General features: G+C 37.1%; 1 protein-coding gene across 4 annotated transcripts in view; it reads left to right on the top strand.

Annotated features, from left to right (window-relative positions):
• Positions 1-21,882, top strand: part of ZFC3H1 (zinc finger C3H1-type containing) — a 59,087-nt gene that overhangs the window by 25,774 nt on the left and 11,431 nt on the right. For 3 of the 4 annotated variants that reach the window (XM_044978767.1, XM_044978775.1, XM_044978758.1), the window contains exons 10-28: positions 294-431; positions 938-1,056; positions 1,446-1,592; positions 2,404-2,578; positions 3,039-3,170; positions 3,973-4,518; positions 4,646-4,755; positions 5,964-6,095; positions 7,420-7,541; positions 9,126-9,227; positions 9,593-9,712; positions 10,449-10,632; positions 15,050-15,236; positions 15,839-16,030; positions 17,607-17,844; positions 19,318-19,423; positions 19,512-19,710; positions 20,230-20,324; positions 21,253-21,363. In XM_044978767.1, coding sequence (XP_044834702.1) covers positions 294-431; positions 938-1,056; positions 1,446-1,592; positions 2,404-2,578; positions 3,039-3,170; positions 3,973-4,518; positions 4,646-4,755; positions 5,964-6,095; positions 7,420-7,541; positions 9,126-9,227; positions 9,593-9,712; positions 10,449-10,632; positions 15,050-15,236; positions 15,839-16,030; positions 17,607-17,844; positions 19,318-19,423; positions 19,512-19,710; positions 20,230-20,324; positions 21,253-21,363 — 3,155 coding nt within the window. The remainder of the gene's footprint in view (positions 1-293; positions 432-937; positions 1,057-1,445; positions 1,593-2,403; positions 2,579-3,038; positions 3,171-3,972; positions 4,519-4,645; positions 4,756-5,963; positions 6,096-7,419; positions 7,542-9,125; positions 9,228-9,592; positions 9,713-10,448; positions 10,633-15,049; positions 15,237-15,838; positions 16,031-17,606; positions 17,845-19,317; positions 19,424-19,511; positions 19,711-20,229; positions 20,325-21,252; positions 21,364-21,882) is intronic. The other variant, XM_044978785.1, reaches the window with a different exon arrangement.

The raw sequence follows: 21,882 nt of genomic DNA, 5'->3' as shown, positions 1-21,882 counted from the left end.
TAAAATTAAGATACTTTCCACTTCACATAACTGTTGTGAGAATGAATCTTTTAAATACTCAGGCACTTGGAAGGGGCTCTCACTAGAAGGGCTCCCATTACCAGAACTTGCAAGTCCCTCAGTATTTAAAGGCTTTATTCTCACAGGTGTGTGTGTGTGTACATACATACTAGAACCGATCCAGAATATAACTGGAGCAGGGTTAAAAGTGTTCACATAAAGCCTATGCTATAATGCATCTGTTTTTACTTCTTTTGCTAGTAGGTATAAAAATAAATACTTTGTCTCTGCAGCTTCCCAAGCATAAGTCAGTAGTGGTGACACTGAACGATTCAGATGATAGCGAATCTGATGGAGAGCCATCTAATTCGACTAATAGTGTATTTGGAGGACTAGAATCCATGATCAAAGAAGCAAGAAGAACTGCAGAGGTAAATGATATATCTATCTATAAAGCTTAATTTTAGCACTTTTTAACCTCAGAATTCACAGCAAACCTTCAAGCAAGGGTCTAGAGATACAGGGCTGTGTCAAAAACAGAAGAATATTGAGTGCGTTTCTATGGTACTGTGCCTGGGCTAGTAATTGTTCATTGTGTTGCAAGAATGATGTAAACTCCCTTTTGTTTTAGTTAAAAATAACCTCAGGATAAAATTTGAAGGTGTACTAAAATGCTTGATTGAAAAATAAAACCCAAACACAGAACTCTAGGTTGTGGCAGGTAAGAAAGGGGGCCGCTAATTAACTATATTTGGCTTTAAAAACTTTTTACTCACTGTGTAATCTGTTAATGACCACATCTTAAAGCTTTAAACATAAAGAAAAAATGTAATTGCCCCTTAAATATAATATGGCTTCTGCAAACATTTGCATTTAATTTGGTGTTTGGGGAGGTGTAATATTGGCATATTTTGATTAAGCTGTCTTTATATAACAGGCCTCAAAACCCAAAGCACCTCCAAAATCAGAAAAAGAAAATGATCCTATGAGAACCCCAGAGGCCTTACCAGAAGATAAGAAGATTGAATATCGACTCTTAAAAGAAGAAATTGCCAGGTGCGTTGGAGTTTCAGTGTAACAGCACAGCTTTGAAGAACCTATATTTTGCTTTTAAGCCATATCAGTAACCAGTCCTTTTAATTTTGACAAAAAGATGTTAAATTAAAGATGAGTAGAATTAATGTGAAGTGCTTCCTTAGATTGTAAAAATAAATTGGCTTTTTTTAGATTCTATTTAGTAAGATTATTCAGTATGTGAAATGCTTGGAAACAATTCCAACTACAAAAATCTACCTCTTACTTGAAATATAGCCATATTACTTTCCGTAAAGTGCTGCTACTAATTTGTGTTCTGGGAGTATATGCAGTCAGAAGACATAATATGTAGCTAGTTGCAATTGCTGGATATTCCATATGTTTTTTGTTTTTTAATATGTCTGTTTTAGTCGAGAGAAGCAGCGCTTAATTAAATCTGATCCACTGAAGAACAATTCATCTCCTGCAAACTCTGATGGTGAACTTGATGGGGTTGGTAGAATAGCAATAGTTACAAAACAAGTTACAGAAGCAGAAGCAAAACTTAAGAAGCACAAGTAAGTTCTTCAGTATGATGTAAACCACACTGAACTTGTTGTTTAGGGGGAATGAAAGGTTAAAATGTTCAGGAATGTGTAACTTCAATACAATAGGGCTGGATTATCCACTGCTTTGCACCTTATGTTGTCACTTATTGCTTTATAAAATGAGTGTGATGATGTAATGCCACCATCAGGGTACCCTACTGCCCTCTTTCCTTCTCTCCCATCTTTGTCATTTGAAACTTTGGTTGTAGGCCCCCAACTGAATTGCTCTGGATTTAGAGTCAAGTTGTAGTACAAGTACTATTTTTCCCTTTCCTGCCCTTCCTGCCAGGTCTAAGTGCTGCTCTTTCTGAAGCAGCAGCTTCTTGTCTTTAGGCAACCTCTGTTGCCCAAGTGTGCATCTTCTTGCCCTCCACTAAAGTATACACCTGCCTGAGAAGAGGGCTATGCTGCGGAAACTGGAGCAGAATTTTTGGCACCCTTAAACATCTAAAATTACCCATAAAATATTTTTAAGATTTGCCATTTTCTCATCTGATTACCATATTTAAAGTGATGTCATTGACGGACTAAATCTGCCCATTCAGTGTATCCGTCCTAGATTACCCAGCTGTAATGCACATGCTTGCCTGTTTCATGGGATGTTATATACTTAATGTTTGCAGAATAGTTTGAGTTAATTTAATGAAAGGTGCTATGAAAGTGGTTGGTTGGCTGCTGCAACAGGTTAAGAAGTTTGGGGTTCAAAGTGGTAGTCTGTAATTCTGTGCCATCTTGGTCTTTGGAAAAATGTGATTTATTAAACCAACTTTTTAATTTTTAGACTTCTGTTAATGAAGGATGAATCTGTTTTGAAACATCTCCTGCAGCAAGAAGCAAAGAAGAGAGAATCGGTTCGAATTGCTGAAAATAAGATTGCTAAACTTGCTGAGCAACTGCAAGCAACTGAAAAGATTCTGGATGTTAATAGGGTGTTTTTGAAGAAGCTTCAGGAACAAGTAGGTTTGAACTGTCAGGAAAAAAAAATTGTTCAATTTATTTTCTATCACTATATGAACTTTCACATTTTTGGAGTTGTGTAAATTCAGTTCTTGGAAGTATGTGGCTTTATTTGTACTGTGCAACATATTAATTCACTTAGCTGTGTCTAAATTTTGTCAAATCAAACTTTTTATTGGTAATAAAAGGTAAAGGTAATAATTGGAGATATACCAATCTCCTAGAACTGGAAGGGACCTTGAAAGGTCATTGAGTCCAGCCACCTGCCTTCACTAGCAGGACCAATTTTTTGCCCCAGATCCCTAAGTGGCCTCCTCAAGGATTGAACTCACAACCCTGGGTTTAGCAGGCCAATGCTCAAACCACTGAGCTATCCCTCCCCCCATACCACTGAGCTATCCCTCCCCCCATAGAAAGTGCATGTTTTCTTGAAGAGCTAAAATATTTTTTTCTCTTCAGATTCACAAAGTCCAACAACGAGTTACAGTGAAGAAAGCTCTGGCATTAAAATATGGAGAAGAGCTTGCTCGAGCAAAAGCAGTGGCAAGTAAAGAAATTGGAAAACGAAAACTGGAACAAGATCACCTCAGAGTAAGTCAGTCGCATAAACTTGCACCTTTCTTTAGTCAAAAAGCAATAATAACTTTGTTTAGCTAACTTCAGTCCAGAATTTTCAAATAGAAGTTCAAGTGGGAAAGTATTTTAAAAGGTGAACTCTGAAGAAAAATCAAGTTTTTTCCATATACATCTCCTATGTTGTAATATATAAGCAGTCTGAAAGTTTGTTCCAGAAGTCTTCTCTGTTGGATTTTTACGTTGGAAGTGTTAGGGTTTTACTTCCATCTCTTTGCTGGAGAAAATGAATAGTGCTGTAATAAGACTCTGGCCTGAGCTCTATGGGGAAGGATTCCTGCATGTTGGTGACGTCACTATTCAGCTCCTTCAAAGATTTTGCCCAAGCCATCCAGCTGAGACAAGTAAGTGAGGATCTGATATTACTAATCTGAAAAACAAGCTGGGGAAGGCAATTTGGAAGAAAAACAAAGCTCTGAGACAATTTTGAGGCAGTTTTTTGTAAGTTATATTTTTTCTTTGTTTTCCCTTTTTTATATGTATTTGCTTTGCATTTTACATTTAAACTTTGGTAACCCAAATTTGTGTGCTAAAGATTTATAGAGTGGTGTAGACTAATTTAATAGAAAAACCAGCAAACATTCCAGTGGAATTGTGGCAAATTATGTTGTGGTTTTCCTGCTGTTTTTGTTTAAATTTTCAGGCAAGAGTTTAAAATATGTACTTCTAAGCTGAGTCAAATGTTTTACCCTGTTTCATTACCCTCCTGTCAATATTTCAGTAATGCAAAGAGATATTAAGGGATTTTTTTTCTTTGTAGCCAAACAAAATGTTGAAATTGGATCATTCCCCTGCATCAAGTCCAAAAAAACATTCAGCAGAATTGATTGCATTGGAGAAGAAACGACTACAGCAACTGGAGTATGAGTATGCCCTAAAGATTCAGAAACTTAAAGAGGCCCGTGCACTTCAAATCAGGGAACAACCAAATATTACTCCAAATGCAGAAGAGGAATCTGAATTTGTATTACCTCAGCCATCACTTCATGACCTTACACAAGACAAACTGACCCTAGACAGTGAAGAAAACTATTTTGATGATGAAATTTTGTCTAACTCAAACAGAGAACGAAGGAGATCTTTCAGAGAATCCAGTTCTTTTACTAAACCTAATCTTAAGCACATGGACACCCCCAAACAAGAAATAAACAAACTTTCTAAAAAAGCAGTGGAGGAACCTGAACTTTTTCTTGGGTTGAATATTGATGAACTGAAAAAACTTCATGCTAAAGCTGACAGCTTGAAAGAGCTGCTTATAAAAAGTACTGTCGTTATGACCTCTAAGGAAGAGTTTTTATGTGGTCAGGTAAACTTGTGCTTCAACTCCTTTTTTAATACTTAACTTGTAATTACATCATGGTTGTTTGCTTTTTTTTTATGAAGACTAGGTTTTTGCTATATTATAGTTCTTTAAATATATATTTGTTTCCTAGGAAATTTTGGTGGATATGGATATTGTTACGGCACAAAGTAAACAAACTGATGTGAGACCATTTCCATTTGGGCCATATCATAGTCCCCTTCTAGTTTTTAAATCCTACAGGTATGAAGACTATATTATCTGTATGTGTGGCTTCTTTGTTTATGGAATATTTTAATTGCTTTCAGTGCTGTCTCTATTTCTTCTTACAAGTTCTATAACACCAAAGGTAGATTTGGCTTAAGGACAGCTTTTGTAACCTTAGTTTGGGATTCTATTCTTTGGAAGATTTGACATTTTAAAGTTCTGTGTGTGATAGGTTTTACGTGTCATGCTTAAAAGTTTAACTTTCTTTAACCAAAATTCATCTTAAAATTTATTTTTCTGCTTCAAACAAACAGGAAATTTATCTCTAGAGACTTAATTATTCCTTCATTCATTACCTATAGGGCCCCATTTTGGTGCAGCAAGATAGACCTAAAAGTCATTGGACCTCAGTTCCATAAAGTGAATTCTGTGCTAGATTTAAGCAAATTCTAAAAATAGAGGATTACATTGAATTAAATACAAAAATTAACACCATCAGTGCAGTGCTCCTTGTATTTGTTTTATATTAGCTCTTATATTACACTGCCCCTAAATTTACAATGTGCTGTAGATTTTTTTGTATTACAGCATTGTAATACAGTGGGAAGGCAGAAGCTGAAGGATAACATTCTTACAGGAACAGCTTTGCTATGCTTTCAATATGGTACAGACTATCCTGATTCCCTTACCATACTAGAAATTGACAAACTTAAAATGCTGTCATAGTTTAGCATTAAATTTTATATTAAAGGAAAAACCACCAAAACCATCTGGCTATTAAGACTCAGCTCATACTGAGTTTCTGTGCACCTGTTCTTGAGGCTCTCTGATATTGAGCTTTTAGTACTATGACTTCTGAGGTTATTTAATCCTTAGCAATCTGCTTTACAGCGCTGCTTGATGCCAATTAAGTAAGTGCAAGAGCACAGGTCTCCAGGTTTGCATTAGATCTTAACTCTAATATGTAACTCTCCCTACAGTGTGTGCATTAATTCCCCATGTGCATGTAATGAGGTTTGGTGACTGAAGGGAGAGCAGGATATTGGAGTAGAAATCTATGTGGACTGAGAGAACTGTGCTTCTGTGTTGCCTTTAGTAGGTCAGCTGTATTTCTACTCTAGTCAGCCTTTCAGAAATGCAAGATACTTCCGGAAGCAAAATACAATTCCTTTTTAAAAAGTTATATTTAAAACCACTTTTCTGTTTGTCTACCAGGGATTCACATACTTTTTTTTTCCCTTTAGGTTTAGTCCCTATTTTCGAACCAAGGAAAAGCTTTACCTCAGTTCAGTATCCTATAGCAATATGATTGAGCCAAAACAGTGTTTCTGCCGTTTTGATTTAACAGGCACATGTAATGATGATGATTGTCAGTGGTGAGTCCTTTTCAACTTTGTGCATTTGTACCAAATCAGAGGTTGCAGAGGTTACTGCTGCCAAGAGATGAAAATAGACATGTCTGATTTTTAACGAAGTCTGTCTGCATGATGTACTATAGCCTTCCATTCTAAATCTTGTCTCATTAAATACTTGCCTGCGTAAGTTCACTTGGCAGGAAGAAAATCAGTGTGCCAATTCCAGTCCTGGAGGGAGATCTCTTATGTCTAAATTTGGAAAAAGAAAGATTGCTTGAGTTTTTGAGGATTTTGTTCACCATTATGTCAGATCCTGCAGGGTGTTTTTTAGGTTCTTTTGTATCGAGGTGGGAACTCTCTTATATCATAATTACAGCAGGGTTTTTTATTACCTGATGTAACAATGGATGAGGAAACATACATTTAGCACACTATAAATAAATTAGTAACATCTATAGCGTATAGGTGTATTATGGAATTATTTAATAAAAGATCCTATTGTAATGCAAGAGATCAGTTTAAAACTGCTTTGGAAGAACTGCATTAACATCTGTATAATTTGAAGGCATATCACTAACTGATGTTACCCGTTATATTAACAATGGCCTGTTCATTAGTGAGCTGTTACTTGCCTACCATGCCTCTTGAACCATTGCAACCTCTCAAATGATGAGGTTGATCTGACTTGACCAAAAAAAAAAAAAAAGGAAGTGAAGTATTGATTCACTGACTTGGGGTATATAATCTGTAACCAATAGCAACTAGATTATTTCTGAGAGGAACTCTCCTACCAATACACAAGGGCATGAGACACCCAACTCCCGTTATCTTTTGGAGGAACATCATATGAGCAAACCTAGCTATTTTATGTTAGATTTGTTCTCCTTTACCAGAAGTAGTGCACATCTATTTCTTGTACGGTGTGGTGAGACTATACCCAGGATACCTAAATTGGTCTACACAAACATGCACTGAAATAACAAAATCAGTTTTAATTGGCACCTTTTTGTTACGTCAGTGCAAGTGTGTATTTTGAAGTGTGGTCACACACAGACTTGTACTGAAATATCAAAAGAGGTGAATTAAAACCATGTTAATTATTTTATTGCAAGTTTGTGTTTAGGCAAGGCCTAAAAGCATACTTGTTGATTAGTAGAAATTTCAGGGCACCTTACACATTGTGCTCCATAGACATCTTTTAATTTTAATTTTTTTGTTTGTTTTGTCTGCTTTAGTGAGGTTTAAGTAATGCTTGCTGATTGTGGCCCTGATATTAAATATTTACTTTGGTGATATTTTGTTGTCTGAGAATCCTTTTTTCAGTCTAACTTTTCTCTTTTTTTAGGCAGCACATGAAAGACTGCACTCTTAACCGAAAGCAACTGTTTCAGGACATTCTTTCTTACAATTTAACTTTGATTGGCTGTTCAGAGAAAAGCACTGATGAGGAAATCGGCATTGCAACAGGTTTTTAAGTTTGTTTCCTACTGAATGTAAAACGGGGCATTTTTTTCCCCCAAAGGATAACTTTTATTTTCATTGGAAGTTCTAGAATTAAAGAATCATTACAGTCTTTCTAGTGGTCATTGTAAAATGTGGAAAGCCATTTTTGAGTCAGTCAGTCCATAGTAAATTTCTCAGTAGTAGACAGTAACTCCTGCATTCAGGAAAAACTCCTTCTTTATTCAGGAGAAAACGCTCCCTAATTTCACTGGGCATTTCACTCAAACAAGAAATGAAGGAGACAAGATCTCATGGGTGGGGAGCAGAAACCTTTACCTTCCTTGATGGGATGTTGTGCTTATTAATGGAACTAGGTATAGTGTGAATAGGCACCAGGAAAGCTTCTTCCACAATCAAGACACTTAATCATATTCTAATCTATTCTTGGGGCTAGATTTAATGATGATTATTTTGAGCCAAAGTGTACATATTCTCCTGGGATATAGGATGAGACAAACTCTTCTCTAGAGATCAGTCCTATTTAAGCCCAGATCTCTAGAGACAAGACTGATGATTATGTAACTTTGCCACTTACCCATCCAACTTTAACCTATTTAAAATATTCTAAATATTAATGTTTTTAAACTTAATGGTGTATTGATGTACACATTTTTTTAAATTGAAAAATGAAGCAAGATTTCTTAATTCCTGTACTATGCTCTCTATTGATACTTCTGTTTTGCCATGCCAAAAAGCTCGAGATAAACTGTTGGTTTTAAAAAGTCTATATGATCTATATCATTCTGCTACTAACAGACTGTTGAGCCTGATGCCATTTTTTAAAATCTAGATACGGTTTTGGAGAATGTCTTGTGAAATTATGCAAATTTGAGGAATGGTCTAGGGTTCAGTAGAGAAATTGATTTCTTAAACATCATTATGATTCTAAAAAAGTATCTTTTTTTACTACAACCATGTTGGATTGTTATAAATGAATTTTTAAAAACCTAATGTACTTTTCATCATATAGGATGACTATATTTCATTCATTTTGGATAGTGGATGTGTACTGTCAGTTTCATTTTTCCAGTTCTCTTAACCAAATGCAAGGGGAAGAGCTTAAATCAGGATCTAAAGACCTAGGGAAAGTGGTGAAGTTCCTTCCCCCTCCCTCAGATGTCTCTTCTGCATCTTTGAGGAGTAATGGGATGAAAGTAACACAAGAAAGTCAGACTAAAAAAATCAGAAAGAAATTTGTTTGAGAGATGTAATCCGTAGTAGTGGCTTAGAAAGCACATATGGAAACCCTCTTTTTTTAAGGATATTTACATGCAGATTAGGCCAAAGCACTAGAAAATGTACTGCAGGAATAATCTCGGGGGTGGATAAAATGGCCTGATATATCTTTTCCGAATTCTGACTTCTATATCCAGCCACACTTCATAAGCATATTAACTTGAAATGATCAGCTCTGAAATAGTGGTGGTGGTATTTATATTGTCATTATGCTTTCTGCTGAGATTATCTCTTATGTTTTAATATTTCATAAATGGCACACATCTATTTATAGCTCTATCTAGTTAAGTTATAATCTTGGTCTCATTTTAGAAAAATATGTCGAAAAACTTTTTGGTGTAAACAGAGATCGAATGTCAGTGGATCAGATGGCTGTTCTTCTTGTTAGCAATATCAATGAGAGTAAAGGTCACAGTAAGTAGCTTGTTTGATATTTTAAAAAAAACAGTCTGTATTATAGTGTTAACACTGTGTATGAGCTTGACAAATTTTTACGATAATATTGTAAAGAGAAGATCTGCTTACTCTATTTAAGTTCATTGCACTGAAACATATGGTTATGGTCTTCTGTCTTTAAGCGACTTTTGTTATAGGGTAAAAATTTCAAAAGTGACTTGTGCACTCAGGAACCGAAGTCTCATTGAAAGTCAATGGAATCTATACTTCTAAGTCACTTAAAATGCTTCTGACAATTTTACCTAAAATGACTAACTTTGAACAAAAATACATTGGTTTGTGGATGCAAAAGCAAACAGTTTCTGCGTTCTGGTTGGTTACAGCACCTCCATTTACAACTTGGAAAGACAAAAGGAAATGGAGACCTAAGTACTGGAGAAAACCTGTTTTAGATAGTAGTAGCAGCAGTGAGGAAGAACAATCTTTGGGACCTATTAAATACGGTAAGGCAAAATTGTGCTGTGCATTAGAAATAACTAATGGGGGCGGGAGGGAGGGAAGTTGCAAGCACTGATTCAGATAAAGCATACATTTGCTTCAATATATGACCCATTTATATACTCCATGCATAAGCTTCTTGACTACCTTCTCTTCATTTGCCTGTTCTTTATTCAAGGATGATTAAATCTATGTATGTCCATTTAAAAAATGAATAATTTAAAGGCTTAGTGGGAGCTCTTATTCCCTTCTCTTGAAAGGACCTTGCTAGAATGTTCTGGAGCATCTGAGATTGGAGAGATTTTCCCACATGATTTGTGCAGATGGCACAAACCCCCACAGAGTGAATCCTACAAGAAGGATCTTCAGAGAATCAGACTTGTTTTGTGATGAACTTTCTCCTATGAGCCCTGCCTCACTCACTGCTGCCCTATAAATTATTCCTAACCAGTCTGATCCTGCAAAAGCAGCCCTCTACACTTGCCTTTTTCCAGTTTTCACATTGGAACTAAAGCCAGTTTTCTGTGCCATACTTATTGCTTCTTTCCGTCTTTACGGAGACAGTACCTTTACCTTTCTCTATATGTGGTGGGTGGCTATTGTATTTGAAAGGTATCCTGACAATTACTTGGGAAGTCTGTTTGATGGTGTTTTCACTCATCTTAAATATACGATTAGTTAGTTCAATTTCCACTGTGAAAGGTAATCTGCATGCTGAACAGACACACTTTATTCTTGCAGCCAATCCTGTAGAACACAAAACAAATGTTCGAGCTCTGGATGCTGTTGTGACTCCAGATGATGTCAGATATTTCACAAATGAGACTGATGACATTTCTAATCTGGAGGCGAGTGTACTTGAAAACCCCTGTGATGTACAGCTTTGGATTAAACTTGCATACAAGTACTTGAGTCAAAGTGAAGGGTAGGTTCTTATCTATATGCAAACAAATCTGTTGCCCTTTTTTTTTTTTGTTTGATGCTTTTCACCTGTGCTACTGTAATCAGGTTTCCTTCCTGGTGTCAAAGGACCCTTTGTTTCTTTGACAAAGCCACAAATACCTTATTGCTTAAAAGCAGTTAGAAAAAACTTCAGATTAGATCTCTTGCTGTACACAGTCCCAGTGCATGAGTAATAAATTATATTTGCGTGTTAACTCCAGACAGGTTTTATTTCAGAGTGGAAGTAGTTGAAATGAGAATTAGTAAAGCAGTAATTGCTTTAAAAAACGAACAGTTTATAAGATAACAGTGGAATAAATTTGTCCAGTTCTGTGAATTTTTACATCAAGGTAAGTATAATAGAGGGAAACACTGATTTTAAGTCTGCCTTTTAGAATGTTTGGGATGGCATTCTAAGACAACTTGTACTCAAGGTGCCTTAAGATGATTCACTAGAGTAAGAACTGCCAGGTGTTTTGCAGTTTTTAATCTATGTGGGAAAATGGTAACCTAACTCCAGTGTGTATTTCATGTAGTAATTTTCTTGCCTTTGGAATTCTTAGTACAGTAGCTACTAGATCATAAGCCGGTTCGTTTATAAGCCAACATGCCCCCTTCCCCAAGATGGATAAGTAAAAATGGAAAATTTTTATAACCCGTTCATAAGCCAACCCTGTAATTCAGGGGTCAGCAAACTTTGGCTCCCGGGACATCAGGATAAGCCGCTGGTGGGCCGAGATGGTTTGTTTTACCTTGAGCGTCCGCAGACACGGAGGTAAACCTAAGTAAACAAAGTGTCCCGGCATGTCAGCTGCTTACCCTGACGGGCCAGGACAGCAACTGGTGGGGAAATTTTGGGGGCAGGGAGAAGCTGGGAGTCAGGGGAGTAACTTCTGTGACCAACCCCCACATGACCCCACCCCTAGCCCGGGACCCCCACACTCTCCCCATCCCATTCCTTCTCACCTTATCTGGGGAGGGCTGGGGGAGGATGTCTCTGGCCTGGCTGGAACTGTTTGGGCAGACCTGGTGGAGCGGCCGCAGCCTGCTCAGGCAGGTCAGACTGGGTGGCGTGGCTGCAGCTGCTTCGGAGGCTGAGGGGAGAGTATCGTGGCCAGAAGTGGAGAGACTCTGACCCCGTCTCTTCCCTTCTGGCTGTGCTGCCTCTCCTTGCTCTCTTTGTTGGGGGGAGGGGCTGTGTCCCACCACTCCCTCTCTATACCTGTTCGTAAGCTGACCCCCTTCTCTGGTGCTTCCCTTTTTTACTAAAAAAATTCGGCTTATGAACGAATATATACGGTAACTATGTTTTTCCGTTTTTTCCTTAACTGATTAGAATTAGAGAATCAACATATTTTTGTTTTATGGTCAAAGCATTCCAGTAGCAACTTGGTCACTTATGGTTGAGTAGGCTGTTTCATTCTAAATTTCTTAAATCATAAACTGTTCTGGAATGGGATTGTCTCTTCATGTGTGTTTGTGTAAGCCATAATAAAAGAGACCCTCATCCTGACTCTGGCCTCTGGCCACTACTGCACTATAAATATTTAATAAGCTTCCCTTCTCAGAAGCTTTTTCAGAAATATCCTTCAGGATGAAATGTTCTGTCTAAATGAGAATTATTTTGGCAATCATGGACAAAATTTAACTCTTCATTCCTTAGCATCAGCACATGAATATACCTCTTCCTCCACATTTAAAGAAAAATGTTGATTTTTGAGCTCAAAAATTTCAATTTTGGTATTTGTGTAATCTTCAGTGAGGAATTTATGCCTTATCAATTTGGGAGCCAGTAATTCCTTGTAATGAAGTGAAAATAGCATCATGTGCAATATGTAACTTAACAAATTAAGTAAGTAGTGTAATTATCAAGATATGTGCAAGCTTGCACATGTATGGATGTATATTTCAAATAGCATGCATATTCTAGTGTATGAACATTCGAGTTTTTGCATATTTCCTTGAAAAATCAAGTTGAAATTCAGCGCAAAAAAGTTAATTTAAACAAATCAAGAAATTTAGTCTTCTTCAAAAATTAACATTTAGATAATCACAACAACTGCAGTTCAGCCCCACCTACTGTATTGTGTGGGTTTGTGTTATATATACTTTGGCGTAACCTAACCACTCACTGAGTTCATTTAAAAACTCCCCAGGCACATCCCAGCAGTGGAGTTATTACTGTTGGAATCGTAACTTTTTGAATTTCGTTAACTTGTTAATGCTAAGATGGAGAATTTTAACAAGCTTCTGTATTGACTGTAATTGCAATATGAACAGTGGGTACAAAGATCCACAACCTTTGTATCAGTTGTTGCCAAACTGAGAGATTCATGGGGGAGCCATGAGCATTTGGGGAAATTTTTTTAATTAGTATGCTCCCTCCCCAATTCACTGACTATTAAACGAGGCTTTAAAAATCACCTTCATCTTATCTATTGGTGTACATTAGTGGTTTTCAACTTGTGATCCATGGACCACTAGGGGTCCGCAAACTGTCTAAGATTTCCAAATCAATAAAATCCCTGGCAGTGCTGCTTCCATTCGCTTCCAGTTATTTTTGTGATTCTGGGTTTTCAGGAATGATTTCTGTGAGAACTAAATATGGAAATCATTTAAATTTGGAAAACTACTTGTATCTGGTGTCTGTCTGACAGCAACACTGCACAGCCCCTATGCAGTTTTAAACAGGCCCATTCTTCTCACTAAAATCTTAGGCTATGTCCTAACATGCAAAAAATCCATATGTTCACATTATAGTTCTAAAAACCCGGATTGAATTAGATAATTTAAACAAACGTTATGAAATTGAGTAAAGTTGCACAACTGTCCAAATTCTAGTGTCCCTCTTGAATCTGGTGTCCTAAGTTGGTGGTGGTGGTTGTATTGTTTAAAGGAGGGGTATGTGGTTGAGGGAAAGCCGCTCCTCCCTCCCCCCAGTTCTTAAGTCTATGTAAGGGAACCACAGTACGAAGTTTGCGGACCACAGCTCTATACTACCAAGGATTCACTGATAACTTGCTAGGGCCAGAGAGCTGACCAAACTATCATATACATGGAATTTTAATCCGAAATTGTTTAGTTACATTGTAGAGCACTCTAAATATATGCTACATTCCTTAAAAACATGGACACAAGTTGTTTTGAGGGCTGCAGGGGAAGGAGTACCAGTGGGCGGGATGGAACTTCCTTCTCTGAAACAACTCTCCTGATGATCTGGCTGTTAAAAGGTGAACAGGCCCATTATGACTTGTGAATATATGTCCATTAGCTGATTTGCAACGTTTTTGATTTGTTGAGATACACAGTAGAAAGTCTGTTTGCATATAAGTAATTTCGGAGGTTTGTATACATGACCCAAAGCACACACAAGGTGTTTTAATCTTATTTTGAATCTCATGCATAAACGCAATCATTTAGATCTGTGTAAAATAATTCCTAAACACATCCTTCCCTCAAATAGAATAAATATGGCTAGCCTGAGAAGCTCTCTGTAGTTTTATGGAAGTTACTTGGTGTTTATAAACTGCGATCCACATATGCAGTCCATCACTTGATTGGCAGTTCTGCCCAGAACTACACTTTTGTGTTACTTAAATGTGGTGAGTACACCTCTACCCCGATATAACGTGACCCAATATAACACGAATGCGGATATAATGCGGTAAAGCAGTGCTCCGGGGGGTAGCAGGGGACATGGGCACTCAGGCGGATCAAAGCAAGTTGGATATAACGTGGTTTCACCTGTAACGTGGTAAGATTTTTTTTGGCTCCTGAGAACAGCGTTATAGAGGGGTAGAGGTGTAGTTAATTACCCCCAAAAGAGGGGGGGGGGAAGTTGCAGCCTAAAACTGGGCAAGAGTAAAAGAGTGAAATAACATGACATGCATTCTAGTCTGCAGTAAAGAGTAACATCCCACATGTGCTCTATGTAACAGGTAAAATCTTGCCAACGAGTGAAATCCAACTTCTTGCTTTAGAAACATTTCAAAAGTTAAATACTTTTTTTTCTTTAGCTGCTTTCTGGGTCAGAGGGTGGGAGACTTCAGGCCATGGCTACCCCCTGTTCAAGTTAACCACATCCTGTTAACTGGCACCTTCTTCCAGGGAGCTGATACTCCTGTCCTTTTGTAGATTATGTGATAATAGTATGCAGTTCATACTATTGAATATGAAATATGAAAAAAAAGTGTGGTCCTTCTGCAGCCCTCCATTTTATAATGACAAGAAGCATTTAAAACACTTTAAGAAATTCTTATTTCTGTTCAGTTGACATGCCTCCCTCTGAAATGATCCATTTCCATGTTCCATCTCAAATGGGCTCTAAAAGTTACTAAGTGCACTCTTCACTTTAAGAAACATTGAGATGTAATATATTGGCCCAATTTTTTCCTTCACAGTTCATCCTCTGAGTGCTTGGATTCTGCTTTAAATGTTCTGGCTCGAGCACTAGAAAACAACAAAGAGAACCCTGAAACCTGGTGTCATTACCTCAAGCTATTCTCAAAAAGAGGAACCAAGGAAGAAGTGCAGGAGATGTGCGAGACAGCAGTAGAGTATGCGCCTACTTACCAAATCTGGTGGACGGTAAGAAACAAAATAACACAATGTACTTCAAGCACCTATATATAATATAGTGCAAAAATATACAAATACTATACGTAAGCAGTGAATTTTAGTGTGCAACAGGGAGAATATATCTTTTTTTTTTTTTTTTTCACCTGTGCTAACCAAGCTGATATGTTAGCTTTTAAAAAAGATCTAATATACTAATAAAAAGCAAGGGAATTCACAGTTAAGTTTAAAGTGCTGTCCTTAGCAGGGTCCAATTCCTGTTACACTTGATTTGATGATCAAATTTATCTAAAGCAAGGTGTTACATTTCCCTAGGTACAAAGGTGTGGTGGTGGTGGGTTTTTTTTGTTTGTTTGGTTTTTTTAAAAGGTGTAAACCTCAATTTAACTTGAAATTTCTTTGCCTTTTGTGAATATTGATTTTCAATAACATTTGAATTGAGGTAATATCTAAAAACACCGTAAATAAAAAAGGAGCATTGCATTTGAACCCTAACAGTTTGCTAGTAGTTGTTCATGTGAATAAAATATAAGTGATTTATATAGCTTTTAGCCTTAGTAACTGTACTGAAGTTTTCCCCCTAATAATTATTTGTGTGAAATATTTCTATATAGTTTTTGAACCTGGAAAACTCTTTCGATGGAAAGGACTACGTATGTGGGAGAATGCTGCAGTTCCTAATGGAAAGTACAGAGGGTGAAGAAAACTCTGATCTCCTGTCCTTTCAGCTGCTGGAGACCCTGCTGTACAGAGTTCACTTAAGCATGTTTACAGGAAGACATCAAAATGCTCTTGCTCTACTTCAGGTGACTATCAAGTTACACACATTTTAAACCCTATTATACTGGATGCTTAAATACTAATTATGGTGGAGTTTTTTTGTTTTTTTTCATTTAAGTGCCCAAACAATTGCCTTTTTCCTTACTTCTTTGTGGTGTCTGGAATTGGAACTACTAGAATTCTAGGCGAGTTATCCCATTTATCGGCAGAAAGTTAATACAATTGGAGGGATGCTTTTGTGCATGTGTTAATAAGGCAGATTTTGAAAGTTTTAAAAATTTATCAAAAAGTTGTTGAGGAGAATTCCCTCTTGATTGCATGAATTGTTGCTAAAAGCCTGTCTTAAAAAAAAAAAAAGTTTATTGAATTTTTATCTTACAACTTGGAACATGTATTGCAAAGCAGCAACATTCCACAGCTTGTGAGATATCTCTATTCATTATCCTAATTTAATAGTCCAAGGCCCTTTCAAGGCAATCTAATGTTGGTGATTTCATATCAACTTTTACAAAACATTTTAAATACTGTGTTTAATATTTGAACCATTGTAAAATTTTGGGGGGTACTTTAATTTCTTGGGGTGGGGGAATTATTTATCTGTCCTTCGTTCCTTTTCCTTTACATCATCCTTTGAAAACATTATGCCTGCGTGTGATTTTTGTTTTCTTTTCACTTTTCATAAGCAATAGAGGAGTTAGTGGTCCTTTTCCATGGCTGCAAAAATCACAGCAATGACAGGGCTCTGCTACTTATTTGTGAAATGTAGAAAGATGTTCTGATCATTACTAGGTATGACCTGCTAGCAGTTGGAAGTGGGAAACAAAACTTTGATGTCTGCGCCTAGCAAAAGGAGCTATAATAGCTGCATACTTCAGTGTTTCATGCCTACCAGCAAGGGGATTATCTTAGTCATGTGGGCGTTTTAAATTTGTTTTGTAATGCTTTTTCCTAACCTACCAGTTTAGGTAAGTCTTTTATGTCTTGGGGCTAGTCTGCCCTAAATATTATTCTAAACATGATATTGTATGGCTCTATTTGTTGTGCGTCATTGATTCCAGAGCACGTGTACTGCATTCACACACACAAATTTTTGTCAAACTGCCAGTCATCACAAACTTTATTTCTGATGTGCCAGTCCTACTGGACTATTTTCAGTCTTGCATATAGCACTAGTAGCAGAGCCTGAAGGCGCACTACGGCTCTTAGTGACATCTGTGCAAATCTGTTTTCAGGAATATAGATAAGATAGAATACGTGCAGGGAGAAGAGATGCTGAGTATGAAGTCCATTTTGTGTGGTCACGTCTCTGAGTAAGACAGGTCTTTGTCATTGTCGTCCTCTAATCCCGTAGTATTATGCTATTCAAGGGCCATATCACGTTTGCTTTATGTGTACTTTGGCTGCTTGCATGAGTAAGGAGACTAGGTATTGGCTCCAGGTCTGTCTTTGGGATGCCTTTCTGTCATCATGAGAGCCTTTGAGAACATAGAAACTTCACATTTCCTCATTGTTTCACTCATTTTCAGATCTTAAAATATACTACTCTCCTATGTAGAGCATATCAGTTAAAAATATAATCCCGTTTGTCTTTTACCTTTACAGAATGCTTTAAAATCTGCTAATGAAAAGATAATAGCAGAACGCCTCACCATAAGTGACCGCTGCTTGGCTTGGCTAGCTTATATACATCTAATTGAATTCAGTGTTCTCCCTGTCAAGTTTTATGATCCTGCTAATGCCAACCCTTCGAGGATAATGAACAAAGAACCGTTTTTAATACCATGGCAAACAGTTGAAGATGTGAAGACCAATCCTGATATGTTGTTAGCTGTGTTTGAAGGTAAGTTGTGGGTTGTTTTTTTTTTTTTTTTTTAAGACAAGTGAGTTATTTAGTACATAACTTTGCAGATGCACTGCTGCTGTCCTCATTCAAATGGGCAATGCCTCTCATCTGTGGAACTCAGGATGGGAAGGAAAAGGTTTAAACTCTGATTAAACCACTTGCTCGTTAGTGGTACAAATTATTGACGTATGAAGGAGACACACTAGCTTTTGTCTTTTTGGGGGACACATCCTCTGGAGTTGGCAAGATTTAATTCTAGCAACCTGTTTTTAAAAAAACAAACACACAAAAAACAACCTCCTCCTCTCTTTGGGAATCCTGATGCTCCCAGTTAAGCCTCCTATGGTGAAGTCATGGCTTCAGGAGGAGTGGGAAGTGAAACCTCAGTTTGAGTCCAACTCAAAGCCCCATGGACTAATAGATCCAGGGTTGGTGGCTTGCAACAGGGTGCATAGATCACACTTTGAGGTTCTGGAAAAGCTGCCGATTGCTAGGCTAGGAAGGATTAGCTTTTTATTGGTAAATATCTGTAAACTTGATTTCACTGTACATACAGCAACACAAAAATGTTTCCATTGATAAAGAACAAAATTTATGGGGCAAAGTGAGAAAATGCTGCTTGAGAACTTATTGTAGTTGGATTTAAGGATTTTTATTTTTTTATTTTTAAAAATATTTTGATGTGATGACAATTTATGTTTTATGGTTATAAAGCTTTAACTTTTCGAATCTCAACATCTACTGTCATTAAATAATTCTGACCCCTCCCCATAACTTCCCACAACTGTGAACATTTAAATAAAAAATCCTTAAAAATAAGCATCAATTTTTTTTCCCCGGTCAAAATTATTTTTTTAAATAAAAGTCAAATTCTACCAAGGCTACCTATAGCGTGTCTTGGACTTGACTTGGTACTTGAAGGTCTTCTCGGCAATTGTGGTGGGGGTAGGGAGTGAGGGAGAGGAAGTCAGCTAGAGAGGTGCTGCACCAAGGGATTCGAGCCTCAATGCTCTAATGATTCTTCAGCTCGGGAGAGGTGGGAGGCCAGCCAAAAGTTGAAATGAAGTCCCTGTTGCATAAAAACTAATTAAAGAAAAAAGTTATAAAACAAAGTGTTTGGGAGAGATTGAACCACTTGCTTGTGCTGCTGCTGAATTTCTGGTATCCTGAAGTGCAGGGAGGGACTTAATCCTGGAGCCTCCACTAAGAACATGGCAGCCCATCTGAATTCCAGAGGTGGGAAAATTACCAGAAAATTATTAGGTACGAAAGTCTTCATTCTTGAATTACATGTTAACTGTCTGAAAACAACTTTTCCAAAGGTCACGTTTCCTTTTCCTAATTCATAGGTAAAAATCAACTTAAATATGTGTTGTATAGATTTGTGTAAAACTTAGCTTATTTAAATCTGTGTTTAAGCTTATATTTACAGGCTTGATTTTAAACTTTTTTTTTTTTTTGTCTTTTTAGATGCAGTACAAACATGTACTGATGAAAATCTTGGAGCTGATGAAAGAATAGCTATCTGCCTTCCACTTTATAGAAACATGATTGCTTTGCAGCAGCTACTGGAAAGGTAAGAACAGGTTACCAGACAGAACACTTGTATAAGGATGTTCAATTCAGCACTTCCTTTTTTTAAACTTCTAACTGTTTTATTTAAGGTGGGAGGCTGCTCTAGAACTGTGTAGCTCGTTGCTGGAGCTATGCCCTATCAACTGTCAGTTGCTGGAAGCGCTGGTTACTTTATACTTGCGGATGGAACAGAATGACAAAGCCTGTGCTGTGTGGCTTACAGCATTTGAGAAAAATCCTCAAAATGCACAGGTTTTTTATCATATGTGCAAATTCCTCATCTCCCAGGTAAAAAACACCCTCATTAGTTTTGTGGCTTGTGTGCTCTCTAAAATGAGTATATATGTACCTTGCAACATGTAGTTAGTAATAATACTTAGCACTCTTGTAGTACTTTCAATCTTCAAAGCACTTAACAAAATGTAACTAACACTTGCAAAATACCTGTGATGTGTCATCCTCATTTTATAGTTAGGGAAATAGGAGCCGGGAAATGGAGTAACTTGTGCAAGGCAATAGGAAGAATTGATGTGAGAATCGGGTTCAGAACTTGAGTAACTGACACCCAGTCCTGTGTCCAAACCACATCCTTGTGCAAGAAGAGTAGAAGATGTCACAATGTAAACACTTTAGTGCATTATTGCCTCTCTTCCTGCTACCCGCCCTTTGATATAATTTAATTATATTGCTCCTTGAAAGATTCAAGGGAAAGTACTCCTTTAAGAAATAGTTTAATGTATTTTTTAACTTTTATGTGCTGTAGGTTGCGAGAAGTCTTACATAATGTCTAATTTACTTTTAAAACAGAAAAGGGCAGACAGTATTCCTCCATTGTTGCAAGAATTTGTCGCAGCCTTCTTTGAGAATGTATGTCAGGAACACAGTCCCATGGATCTGTTACGGTAGGATTGGAGAAGGCATTATTTAGTTCATACTGGTATAATTATGGTGTCATAATAAATTGTAAAGCATCTGATTTTATTAAAATTGCAAAACTATCAGCAGGACTCCTTCCTACAAAAGTAAGGCAATCTAGAGTTGTTAAAACTCCATTTTTAATTTGCATTGTGTCTGTGTTTTGCAATCCATTAGATTGTGCACTGTTCTAAGGTTTGCACTCTCCTTATTTTGACCATGTCATTTCTGCTGATTTAATCTGAGCAGTGCAAGGCAGTTTACAGTTAAATTGGTCTTAGTTTATTTTAACACCTTGCTGGTGTTTTCATTTCCTTGCTTTTTGGGATGAGGAATAGAAATATGTTGAATATTTAGGCCAAAATTTTTTACGCCGTGTGCCTAAAATTACACTCCTAAATCTATATTTAGGTACCCGCATAAAGCCCTAATCCAGTTATGCATATAACTTTAAGCACAAGAGTAGCTCCATTCAAATCAGATAAACTTGAATTTCACTTTTTTATATACTGTCAGCTTAATGGTGGTAATGCAATTTTTATTTTTTCCGCAAGCTGATCAAAGGTAGATAATTTTCAGTTGTAAAGGGTTGATGTACATATAATGTGAAAAAGGAAACATATGTTTGCATCAAGAACAGATGTAAAAAAGCTCAGTGTTTGCAGTTTTTATATAGTCTAGTATCTTTCTTGGTGCAGAATAAAAAGAAAAAAGGAGGACTTTTTAAAATAGGCTTATCAAATCTAAACGGCTAAGTAATATTTTTAGAAAGCTGATGCTAGGTACACCTTATCTATTTTGAATGTGAGATGTTAACTGTATTTCTAAAGTATATCAGTAAATATTTGTCTGGCCAGGATTATTTCTATTTATAGAAGCAGTTCATGTTCAAGAATTTGCATATTTTTGTTTTAGGTATCTCTTGAATTTTCCAATGCCGATTGAATTTACATCACCTTTGTATAAAGGACATCTTACAGATGATATTTTAAACCAGCAAGTCCCATTTTTGTGGCAGATCTACTGGTGAGAATTTTTATAGCCTCTGAGAAATGAACACTGGGTCTGAGAAAACAGTGGATTTTCTAATTTGAGTACGTTTTAACATATTTAAGTGTGTATTACATTGGATTCTTTGTGAATGACTAATCCACCAGTCCTTCTAGATGCTTCCCTGGCTGCTGCAGAACAGAGATGGATTTATGGAGCTATAAATGAGGATGTCATCAAAGGCTCACGCTTGGCAAAAGTTCCAGAGGTTCTGTCCTTGCTGAGCCAGGACAGTGGCTGTGGCTTATCTCTACCCAAATTGCCAGTGGCTTTTTTTTCTTAAACTTTTCTTCTTTTCTCTCTTTCGTCTATCTCTACTTCTCTTTTCTAGGTTTTTCCCATTTCTCTATTTTGCCTTTGCTTAGTTCTTCAGCATTCCACCCTCGTTGGCCCAGTCTTCCTACAGTAAAGACATGCATGTTCTAAAAGCTGAGACTTCCCAGAGACGGACCTCTTCTCAACAAGGGAAAATGCCACAGTCATGATTTTCCTCAA

The sequence above is a fragment of the Mauremys mutica genome, chromosome 1 (assembly GCF_020497125.1).
Source record: "Mauremys mutica isolate MM-2020 ecotype Southern chromosome 1, ASM2049712v1, whole genome shotgun sequence".
Taxonomy (NCBI): Eukaryota; Metazoa; Chordata; order Testudines; family Geoemydidae; genus Mauremys; species Mauremys mutica.
The sequence above is the reverse complement of the archived record's forward strand: the minus strand, read 5'-3'. Positions and strand labels throughout refer to the sequence as shown.